The sequence below is a fragment of the Diabrotica undecimpunctata genome, chromosome 1 (genome assembly GCF_040954645.1).
Source record: "Diabrotica undecimpunctata isolate CICGRU chromosome 1, icDiaUnde3, whole genome shotgun sequence".
Classification (NCBI taxonomy): domain Eukaryota; kingdom Metazoa; phylum Arthropoda; class Insecta; order Coleoptera; family Chrysomelidae; genus Diabrotica; species Diabrotica undecimpunctata.
This window is the reverse complement of record NC_092803.1, coordinates 1,136,061-1,148,742: the sequence shown is the minus strand read 5'-3', so window position 1 is coordinate 1,148,742 and position 12,682 is coordinate 1,136,061. Positions and strand designations below refer to the sequence as shown.

The 12,682-nt window shown below is 32.7% G+C and overlaps 1 protein-coding gene across 3 annotated transcripts in view; it reads left to right on the top strand.

Moving 5' to 3' along the window:
• LOC140443133 (kielin/chordin-like protein) overlaps window positions 1-12,682 on the top strand; it is a 583,808-nt gene that overhangs the window by 8,214 nt on the left and 562,912 nt on the right. Inside the window, exons 3-4 of one of the 3 annotated variants that reach the window (XM_072534223.1) lie at window positions 683-705; window positions 1,348-1,500. In XM_072534223.1, coding sequence (XP_072390324.1) covers window positions 1,425-1,500 — 76 coding nt within the window. In that variant the 5' untranslated portion in view covers window positions 683-705; window positions 1,348-1,424. Of the gene's footprint in view, window positions 1-682; window positions 706-1,160; window positions 1,501-6,441; window positions 6,655-12,682 lie in introns of those variants that run through there. The other 2 variants (XM_072534230.1, XM_072534237.1) reach the window with 2 other exon arrangements.

Below are 12,682 nucleotides of genomic sequence, written 5' to 3'. Positions count from 1 at the left end.
ATAAAGGCTTAATGGTGTTCTTGGCGTTCTAGGAACGTCTGCGATAAATATTGAGTACAACAGGGACGACAGGACCGCTCCCTGTGGCACTTCAGCCTCTGGGATTTTGCGTTTGGACACGACTTATCCTATTCCAACTTTGAAGCTCCGGTTGCTCAAGTAGAAAGAGATTATCATTGTCCCGCTTAATTGAAAGACACGAATGAAATGAATTAGCGTATCACGAGAACGAGCAGAGAAAAATTAGCCGGAATAGCAGTAGATTTAAAATCAACATACATGAAACCACAACGAAGATCTTTTAAAAGGTGGTGAGATAGTTGCCAGTAAACCTCACAGTTATGACTAGAAGCTCAAAATCACAGACTCGAAGCCTATATTTAGGTTTAATTGATCTCAATATTAGCCTACCAGTTAACATAAGCAATCTGTTATCTTATTCTGACAAATCTATATATAATATTCTAATCAAGTTTATGAGCGATTCTAAAATAAAAATTTAAACATCCTTATAACAATTTTCTGTGGCAAAAAGATTTTTTGTCTAATTCCATCTCTCTCTCTCTCTCACACACACACAAGCTCAAAATCAATACAAGTTTATTTGATTAATTTATGCATTTTATACATTTATACATTATGTATACATTTTTTTTATTAAATTATTTTATTTTTGTTGCAGAAAATCGAACTTTACGCGTAAAGGTAGGAGTATATGTCTGGTGGAGATATCAAATACAAAATTATTATATAAATTAAGCGATAATGCATGTTTTTGTTTATAAAATACAAATATACAACTAAAATATAATAGATACATAATATTTAAATTATTCTCCACGTTGTAAAAGTGAGAGCGTACTGTATTTGATTGTTAAATGAGATCACATGCAGTTTTTGGGTCAATAAGTTGACTAACTCTTGAGACTTTCGGGTGTCGAGGTTTAGTTGCGCAAGGCTGATCCGAGTCTTCTCAATAGCTGTCTAAAATGGGAATTTTGAAATGAAGAAGAAAGAAGTGGATAACAACTAGAATCATATATATATATATATATATATATATATATATATATATATATATATATATATATATATATATTTCAAATTATTTGAAATTAATTGTACTATAACCTAAAGGAATACAAAAATTGCAATAAATTTTCACAAATTCAAGACTTTCAACGGGATATTCGCGTTTTAACCCTAGATTATTTGTATTTTATTTACTCAACTTGAATCCTCCTCAGTCTGTTGGTTTTATCGTAACTAACAGTTCATCTTGTCATCTTCAAAACTCCCATTTTTTGACAGCTAAAGGGTTGGCTTATAGGAACTGTTTTGTGATAGTGTGGATACATGTCAGAATGAGTTGGTCGCCGCCGAAATTAGAAGATGATCCGGAGTGAAAGAACAAATAGGGTTAAATGTACTTGCTCCTGGGAGCAGATTTTGGATGGAGCTGTTCAATAGAAGTAGACGATTTCTTAGCTTGTTTATCAGGTAAGTTGTTGATATTATGCCATGTATATATTTATTGATATTTTATTGCATATTTTTATTATATTTAACAAAAATTTTTTTTGTTAAATATAATATTATATTTTTTATTTATTCTGAATATTTATTTACAAAACTCAATAGGCCTTGAAGGCCAAGGGCTAAAATATAATTAATATCATAATAATAAGTGGCTCGACAATCCGTTGTGGATATTGGCCTGCTCACAAAGAACTCTCCACTCCTGTTGATTCCTGGCAACCTTCCTCCATCTTCTGACCATTAGAATCTGTAGGTTTTTTTCCACATCATCAATCCATCTCGTTCGTGGTCGTCCTCTGCTTCTTGTGCCCTCTGGTTTTGAAAATGTTAGTCTCTTCGTGTATACGTGATCTGACATCCTAGCAATGTGTCCAGTCCATCTAAATCTCTGCACTTAACGAATTTCACAATATTTGAATCAGTGTATAACTTTAACTAAGAATTTTTCTTTTAAAAAATACTAAGAAGTCTTTCACCATTTTGAGATAAGGTCCACGTTTCTCCCCATATATCAAAACCGGTCTTATTAAGGTCTTGTATATATTGAGCTTTACTGCACGTTTTATATTTTTATTTTTTAAATGTTTCTGGAGACCGTGAACAGTTCTGTTTGCTCTTGCTATGCATCTTTTATTTCGTCGCTTGTCGTTCTTGTTGCGTTTACTAGCGATCCAAGATATGTGAATTCTTTGATTTGCTCAAGGGTATGGCTGTTAATTTGAATTCTCTCATACTTCTGGCCACTATAACTATATCGTCAGCGAATGCGAGAATTTGCGTCGATCTATTAAAAATAGTTCCCATGCTGTTTTGTTTTACTTGCAGTTAACCACAGTTTGACAGAAGAACTGGTTGTTTGTTAATGTCTCCTTTTCTATTAATCAAAGGCGGATTTTGAGATGTTTTGATATCATACAAAGACCTACAATTTTTAGAATCTAGTTCCATATTATGTACGGTATATTTCATTGAGTTTTGTCTGCCTAACTACTGCCAGTCCTAGGGCGTTAAAATAGAAATTCTCTTAAGTTTTTTTTCTCTTTCCCTTTATCAGCGCATGTACAGTGTCTGCCTCCATGTGGGTGTGATCCTTTAGTAGAAACTTCTGAGTGATGATTATTCATTAAATGATCCACCCATTTCATTTAAATGAGTCAATTTACAGCAGGTAATTGGTTACTTACTTGACCAATTACTTCCTGATATCGTCTATAATGTTTTCTATATGTTTTGTTGTCAACTAATTAAATCCAAGTATGTGATTTATTGCAAGTATTTGGTTCAAAGAATATTTTGAAGGTTGGACGTTTAAAATTACTGCTTTTTCGATAATAAATCTGCCTTTAAAATGTATAAACTAGGTAAAAAAGGAAAATAGAAACAGTTGTTTTATGATGTGTCTATTAATTAAAATATTTGTATTGTTTGGTTGTATTTACTAATATAATGTGAGTTTCTTTAATAGGAATTTCCATTCTGTTGTATATAATTTTGTTTTCATTAATTTCGTTACAGATATTTACCAGAGATTTACTTTGGTAGTTATACATAGTAGTTTGTAGTTTGTTTTTCTTGGATATTTCGAATCCTTACAACTGTGTTTTTTTGATAAAAAAAGTTGTTTATGTTGGTAAAGTATAACCATATCAAGCAGTAATAACATTGAATTGTGAGTATTTATGTGAATTTTGCTAGTATAGTTATATGGCAACTTTATTTTATTGGATTATTTTGGTTACTGAAGATATTGTTGAAAATCGAACTGATATTCTACCGAAGCTCATACAAGGATTACAAGGATTGAATAAACTTCTAAGTGATGATTTTTACTTGAAGATACTTATTGAGTGTCCAAAAGAAACACACAATAATGCTAACATTTTTATTCTGGCAGTAATGCAGATCCGATTTCATTTCCACCACGAGTAGTTCATCATAACTTTTATCTATATAAGACTCATCTTCTTCATCATAACTCAAGGCATCTCTAATAATATGTTCTTCATTTAAAACATCATTGCTTGGTGTATTATTTGATTCTGAAATAAAGCTAGGCTTATAATATTGGTTGTAGAATATATTTTATAATATCGCTAGTCTAAGGTTGGTACTAATTCACTAAATTAACTTTTAGAGGTTATGTTTTTTAATAATTTAAAAATAATGAACAAAGAAGGTAGCTTTACCTGTGAATGCAATGAAAGAATTCGCAGAACTTTTCAGTAGTTTAACAATCTTTCTCCTACGAGAATTATGGTACATTATTCTTATTATTAGTAACAAACAATAGTAAACACACCATAAATGGCAAAAGTACTATTATTAGATCACTAACAGTCTGCCTTTTATCATAGAGATATGTGCGGGGGTAATTCCCATGTGTAGAGGAATAAAACAGTCCACATGGTGTTTTATCCCCCTAAGTGAGAATCGACTTTGTATTCTTTTAAAGGTCACTATTTTAATTAGCAAATAGTTTAGGAGCTAGTGCTCCATTTCATTATTTTTTTATTGATACTCACACAGTATCGACTAATCCAGGCCCATATAGCGACGTGCTTCCCGCTAAAATATCTAGAGCATATTTTTCCTCCTGCTTTCGAACTCTACCTCTTTCCTTTTGTTGCATCTGCAGCCATTTTATCCGATCTATTAATTCGATTGTTATCTGCCGCGAGTACATAATTCTGAGAACTGGACACTACTTATTCCAATTTCTGTGTGAGTGCTCACTTTATTCACTCACCTCACTCACCTTAATCAATCACCTCATTTATCTCACTCATCTTAATCACTCACCTCACTCACATATCTCGTTCACTCTCCTACTCACTAACCTTACTCAATCACTTCACTTACTCACCTCACTTACTCACCTTACTTACTCAATCCACTCATTTCTAAATTTCTATAACTCCATCAATTTTGTTTCGATCACTTTGAAATTTTATCTGGATATGCTTGAAGAAGTATACTATCGAATAAAAAAGTAAAAAAAAAACTCAAAAAATACCCTACCTCCTTAATCAATCTATGGTCGCTTTTTTATTTTTTATTCTATGGTTCGGACTTTTCCTTATCCACTTACGTTACTGATTCTTTTTGAAAAATGATTTCATCACAAAGAAATTCTCCTCAAATCCAAAGTTCTCCATTGAGGATTCTGCCTCATCTTGTTTGAATCCTAGTTTGGCATTTAAATTTCCAATTATCATTGTATATTTAAATTTTGTATAGCTGCTCTGATATCTTCATAAAATTAATCAACTTCCTTTACAAGTGGCTCGTAATTGGTCGTAAAAATGTCAAAATTGAAGAAAATGGACATAGTGTTGTATCCCTTTGAGGTACATATATATACAGTAAGGTCTCTTTTTATGTGCATTATTTTTATGCGATTTTAAAGTTGTCTGGTTTGTATTTCATTAAAAAATTTCTATAATTGTTTTATAACCTGTTATTGTTTTAAAATAATTTTTCCCTGAGCGGTGTTTCTTTTTATAATAATTTGTTTAAAATTTTGCTGATTCCAAGTTGCAGTATAATAAGCAGCTCGGTTCTCGGATTGAAAGATTTCAAGTGAGTGCCGTAAATTTTTAAGTCTAATTTTTTTTATTTCAAAGACGATCAATTTCGTTGGAAACAAAAAATTGCAATTTTAGATCGCTTATGAAAAGATGAAGGATCTACGGCAATTGAATAACATTTAAATTTAGGCGAATCAACTTTAAGAGCAATTAAGGAGAATGACGTTGCTATAAGAAAATCTATAATTTTTGGTACAAAAATATGGTTATTTAATCCAGGAAAAAGCTCTTCAGTTTTATGAGTTAATGAAACAGTCAGAGCCACCAACTTCCACTTCCCAAGCTGGTAAAAACTTTTCGGCTAGCAAAGGATGGCTAATTGGGTTTGATATGCATATCATAATATCAAGATAATAGGAGAGAGTGCTACAGCAGATAAAGCAGCAGCAAAAATATTTCTACAAGAGCTAGCGAAAATTATTGAAGATGGGGACTATTGTGTCGATCAAGTATTTAACGCTGGTGAAACGGGACTGTATTAAAAAAAATGCCAAACCGTACTTACATCGCAAAGAATGAAAACACTGCAAGTGGACATACACCAAATAAAGATCGAGTAACATTATTACATACCTTGTACGAACACATCAGGAGATGGAGATAGGATGTTGAAACCCCTCTTAATAAATAAATCACTTAGGCCACGTGCTTTAAAAGGCAAAGATTTACTTTACAAGTAAAATAAGAGCAATCAGTTGATGTTAGAAAATTGATAGAAAAACATTATGATTCTGAAACATGATGATGAAAACATCCACCTGCAGACGAATTTTATAAATAATTAGTTTACTTTTAACAACAATACTAGTAAAATAAACAGCTTCCCCTGTTTTCCTGTTTATCGACACGATATAAATAAATATAAATAGTCACAATAACGAATAGAAATATGGGATAAGGATATGGTTTTTTTTAAGCTTTTGTATGAATTTTCTTTTAGATATTCGAAGTAATTTATCATGCAGCCATTTCTTTTAATTTCTGGAAACTTTTTTGTTTTTACCAATTGTACCATGCAAGTAATAGTAATAATAAATAGTTTTTTAACTTTTTGGGAACAAGTCGTCCAAATGCTTTGAAATTTTATTTTTCTGGATCAAATATACTTCCTATATTTAAGCTGCTGTATTTTTAAATTTGTAAAACAATTACTCGATCACCTTTGGGTTTAAACGTCCTGCCCCGAGATACGAACCGATGAAAAACAGGAAGTTTTTGGCACATTAGACTATTTCGAGAGATATACATCGCGCAAGGGCTTTGCTACCATCGTCCGACCAACTGATGGCACCTGTTAGAGTTCCGTCAGTTTTCCGCATCCCTTCGTGTCGATAGCACGTCCTCTGTGCACCGCGAACTTTTCTTCGTGCGATCGTTTTTCCCGCCGGCCGCTCTTGAGCTTCCACGGGGAATTTTCCTCTCGGGACCGGTCTTGTTGTATGTGATTCGTAAAAAACAGGCGGCATGAAGAGCAGCAGGTGTTGGTTGATCTTTTTTGGGGTCGTTTTCGTCCAGAATTGTTTCGCAGGTGAGCGGATTTCTCCAGTATGATGTTCTGAAAGTTTTATACGAAAAATAAGTTTTAACACTTTTTAAAGTTAAAACGTTTTGACGGCTATACCATATAAATATATTATAATTTTTTATAGAGATGTACTTAATTGATACGTGCAAAAATTTATTAACTAAATACAACATTAAAAAATATTATTTTCTCTTAAACCTCTTAAAACTTTTAATATACTCGAGAAGCTGCTACAAATTTTATAAAAACTTAAGGAACTTTCAATCAATATATTATTTTAAATATTTTTAGTTTTAAATAAATGTTGATGGTTTACTTGATATTCCAGCATCTTTAGAGACTTATTTATCTATTTCTCGATATTGAGTATCTTTAGATCGTATTTCGCAACCAATCACTATTTATGGAATATATTGGAATATATATTGTCTATATTCTTTCATTGGTCCTGGTATGAAATACCATATATTTTTACTGCTTGTTGTAGCTTCCTTTTTATCAATCTCATGATTTTTAAGATATTTTGTCAAACCTTTTTTTGCCCATAATATTTTCTCTAGTTTCTTTCATGAAATATATTGTTTGCAGTATCTCTAATAATACCAGATATATAATATAACAGTTAATATATATATATATATATATATATATATATATATATATATATATATATATATATATATATATATATTCTTCCTTCATTATGTCTCTTACTTCTTCTTATTTCTCCGTTTTTCATTCTTATCGGACCCATAATTCTGAAGATTATCCTTTCGAATATTTATAATCTTTCTTCATCATTAATTTTTAATATTTTTTATTATTTTAATCATACATAATTTAATTGAACAGTAATAACAGTATCTAGTATAACTGACTATACATTTTTTTTCAAAATAAACGTTTTAGAGATTAAAAAGAATTTGTTTGCTTCAATTTTGTGTGATGAAAGCCATAAAAGTTTCATTTAATTAATTTTAAAATTATTTAATTAATTTTCAGTTAAAAATGATCAATTTTAATTTATAAAATCTAAAAGCATAATGAATGTAAAAAAAATATTTGATGTTTGTTAGGTGCCTCTCAAAATGTGGCTCCCCAGTCGCCCGGCTTGCCCGCCCCTTTATCCGCAGCTGCGCTGTATTAAAGTAATTTAAATAAATTCATTCTGTAAGTTACCACAAAAAAAAAACTATGTAATCAGCGAAGTTCTCAATTTTCAAGTAATTACTTTCATCGTCATCATCATAAGTGGCTCGACAATCCGTTGTGGATCTTGGCCTACTCACAAAGAAGTCTCCACTCCTGTTGATTCCTGGTAACTTTCCTCCGTCTTCTATCCCTTAGAATCTGTAGGTCTTCTTCCACATCATCAATCCATCTCCTTCGTGGTCGTCCTCTACTTCTTGTACCCTCTGGTTTTGAAAATGTTCATTTCTTCGTATATTCGTGATCTGACATCCTAGCAATGTGTCCAGCCCATCTAAGTCTATGCACTTTAACGAATTTCACAATATCTGGATCGGTGTATAACGGATATAGTTCACGACGCAATAGCCTATTTTCATTAAATGCCACAAAAATCTTTCTAAGAATTTGTCTCTTAAACATACCAAGAGTCTTTCATCATTTTAAGATAAGGTCCACATTTCAGCCTCACATATCAAAACCGGTCTTATTAAGGTCTTGTATATATTGAGCTTTACTGCGCGTTTTATATTTTTATTGTTTAAATGTTTCTGGAGACCGTAAACAGTTTTGTTTGCTATTACTATGCGTCTTTTTATTTCGTCGCTTGTAGTGTTTGTCGCTCTTACTAGCGATCCAAGATTATATGTCAATTCTTTGACTTGCTCAAGGGTATGGTTGTTAATTTGAATTCTCTGTTGGATATTTCGAATGTTTTTAGAAGCCAACATATATTTGGTTTTTTCCTCGTTTACCAGAAGTCCTAATTCACTTGCCGCGTCCGCAAGACTTGTAAAACACTCGATTTGTAGTATTTCCTCGTTTCATTTTTATCGAATAAACTTTGTATCTCGTTGAGAGTGTTCTGTTCGTATTGCCTCTTCTTACGTCGATGAATACGTTTTTCCTCTCTTCTAAGACGTCTATATTCTTCTTTTTTTCTCCGTGTACAACCTGCGTTGATGTTTTTATGCGGCCATTTCGCACTCATGATCAAACCAATGATTTCTTTTTTTTGACTTGGTTTTGCCCAATATTTCAACGGATTTCTGTAACACAATATCTCGTATATTTGCCCATAGTTGGTTAATATCTTCTTCTTCTTCTAAGTTTTTTGTCCTTATTTGGTCTTCTATTTGCTGTCTGTATACATTTGCAATGTCGGGATCTTTTAGTTTATTAATGTCGATTTTCTCTCTCCTTTTCCCGATCTCCTTTTTTAAATTGGATATTCTCTCTTTAAATCGTGCTTTAACTAAATAGTGATCACTATCTATGTTTGCTCCTCTAAAAGACCTAACATCTAATAAGTTAGAGCAGTGTCTTGTATCTATTTGGTTAATCGTTTCATCATCAGGAGATTTTTAATTTCCCTTACGTATATCTTTATATTATATCTTTATAGGGAAATCGTGTCCCAGCTATTACCATGTTCTTAGACATCGCAAAGTTTATGATTCTAAGTTACTTTCTTATTTTAGTTTATTTTGCAGGATTCCCATATTTTTTAGGACTTTTAAAAACACTTAAAATACACCACATGCAGTCAAATGAGTTTTGACTTGGAACGACCTTTTTTTTATGAATTTTATTACATTACCGACAAATAGCTCGCCTATATATTTGATTGAAGTAACAAAAGGTTAATATGTTTTAGATAATCTTATTATTTTTAAAATTTTTGTTTTTTCTTTTTATATCAACAATCCTACTGTCTACATTTTTAGAATTGATTTTCCCCACTTTTATTCTTATACCATTATCATCAGTGGTGCTACAGCTCTAGTTGAGTCTCGACCTTCCCCAGTCTATTTCGCCAGTCGTTATTTATCGCCAACCTTTGCCAGTTTCCTAGTTTATTCTTATTATTTAAAAGCAATTTTGACACTTATTTGCATCTGCTAACTCTATATTATTTTATTTATTAATCTGTAATAACTTTTCTTCTGAAGTAGCCCTCACTTTTTTGCTTTCGGAATATTATGGCCACAACAGTTTGAAAAGATTTACCTTGTATTTAACGTCTGAATGTTTTTTTTAATACGGTTCGGTACGACCGTGCAGCCATCTGCTGTTAAAATAGAGATAAATGTGATAAATTTGAATAAATTAGAGTTTAAAACTGGTATAAATTTCAGCATATTTTAAAAATAATGAGCAATACGAAGAAAATTTATCAGAAGATAAGTAATTCCCTATTAAATTTACAATATCAACAAACGATATTCCTATTTCTACCGCCATCTTTCAAAACAAGTGCTGCCCCCTATAGCCGTTTGAAAACGCGAATATCGCTAACTCATCAGCAATGTAATCAAAATGTAGCATTAGTGAAAAATCTAATATTTTTGTCCAGGGCGATTACTTTAAGGACTGCCTTGTCCAACAATGGAATGTTTTCTCTACTAGCATTCATTTGTTTATGTCTTCAATTGTCTTTTGTCTAATAATATTTTCAACTTTATCAACTGCACGATACTATAAACGTCCCATCTTTGTGTAAACACGCGCTGAAGTTTCTTCTCTCCGACAAGAAAAATAATTTTTCTTTTTAAGTGCAAGAAATAAATGCGACAACGGAAAGCATAAGTGCAGTCGCCGAAGTTGGGAACTTTAAATTCTTCTCCATTATTTTTAGCAAATATCCGATATTTTCTGAAGTTTCGAGTCAACTTTCTCGTCGCTAGTACACGCTGTTACGATTACTGTAATGCATGAAGTCTCGAGAGGAGTTCCAGAGGAGGATTTTCTGTAATTTGTACAGAGTAAATATGTAATTATTATTCTAAAGGCAGTGGATTTCCTTTTAAATGCGAAAGTTTAAATAATTTTATAAACACACTTCATATGCTATATACAATAATAATAAAATAAAACATTAATTAGAGCAAACTATACAGATGAGCTTGGAAGAACTATTGAAAGTAACATTTGCAGATTAAAGGCAGATTGCCATTGAAGACATAGGATGCCAAAGAGGATCACCGATTACCATTGAATAGGTCACGGTAACTATTAGAAAAACTAAAGATGGTAAAACTGTAGGGCCTGACAAATGAAATATTCCCCAAAGCTGATTAAAGTCGACCTTCTTAACTATACCAAAAAAATTAAATACAAAAACATGCGAAGACTACAAAACAATTAGCCTAATGAGCCACTTACTTAAAACGTTTTTAAAAGTGATACATAACAGAATATATAAAAAAATATGAAGAACAACTGTCATGGACACAATTTGGATTCCGCGATACCTTAGGCACCCGAGAAGCTCTATTCGCTATACAAGTGCTTATCTAGAGGTGCAGGGATGTCAACTGTAATGTATATATTTGTTTTATCGACTACAATAAGGCATTTGATAAAGTAAAACATGACAAGCTCATATCCATATTGAAAGAAGCGGACTGTGATGATAGAGACTTGCGAATTATATATAATTTATATTACAACCAAACTAATAAAATAAAGATAAAAAGGGGAGTCAGGCAAGGTGATACCATGTCACCAAAGCTGTTCATTACCGTTCTTGAGTATGCCTTTAAAAGACTAACATGGCAACAGAAAGAAATATCCATCGATGGAGAAAGATTAAACCATCTACGTTTTGCGAACGATATCGTGCTTCTGTCAGATAATCTGGGAGAGATCAAAAACATGCTCCAAGAACTGAATGACATACTACAAGAAACTGGGCTGAAGATAAATTTCGAGAAAACCAAAATGATGACCAATATGGTTCCCAGCGAAGAGATATAGATCAATAACAACAAGGTAGAATTAATCGATAAATACACATACTTGGGTCATGAAATTAGAATAACCAGAGACAACCAAACCTGCGAGCTAAATAGACGAATCACGTTGGGATGGGCGGTATATGGAAGGATGGGAGATATTTTTAAAACAAATACCCCAATTCACCTGAAAAGGAAGGCATTTAACCAATGCATCTTACCAGTCTTGACCTACGGAGCAGAGACCCTAACTTTAACGAAAGCTACTGCCGAAAAACTAAGGGTAACACAAAGGCGAATGGAGAGATCAATGCTGGGCCTGACCTTGAAAGATCGAGTGAGAAATGAGGAGATACGCCGACGAACTGGCGTAGACGATATTATACTGCGAATCAATAAACAAAAGTGAAGGTGGGCTGGACATGTTGCTAGAATGGAAGACGGAAGATGGGCGAAGAGATTATTGGGACAAGCGAAGTCAAGGCAGACCACCCACCCGATGGACCGACGACCTAAGGAGAATAGAAACAAACTGAATTGCAGCAGCTAGAGATAGAGAGAACTGGAGACATTTGGAGGAGGCCTATATCCAACAATGGATTTGAAAATGGGGCTGGATGATGATGATAATGACAACCAAACTGCCAACATTAAAATGGATGTGAAGAACAGTTGACAGGGACAATCTCCATAGATAAAGGAGTGAGACAAGAATACATTCTGTCTCTAGTGCTATTTAACAGCGTACTATAATAGGACTATTCTGAAAGCTGCAAGTAAGGTTAGGATAGCTATGCTGATCACCAACATCCGGAACGGATAGGCACCGTAAGAAGGAGAAGATATAGATGGGCAGAAATATCAAAAATAACAATCTTCTTTTCTAAGTTTTTTTATGTTGATTTTATTTTTCCAAAGAGTACTGTCCAAATTCTGCCTTCATCTCTTGCAACTCCTGCCTCCAATTTAAGACCATACCATTTGCTATTATCTTCTTTTATTCATTATTTCTAGAATTTATATATTCAAATAAGCCTCCATGATTTCAATAAATGACATCAACGGAAATTTAGAATGTCACTAAATTGTACGAATAAAAAAGCTAT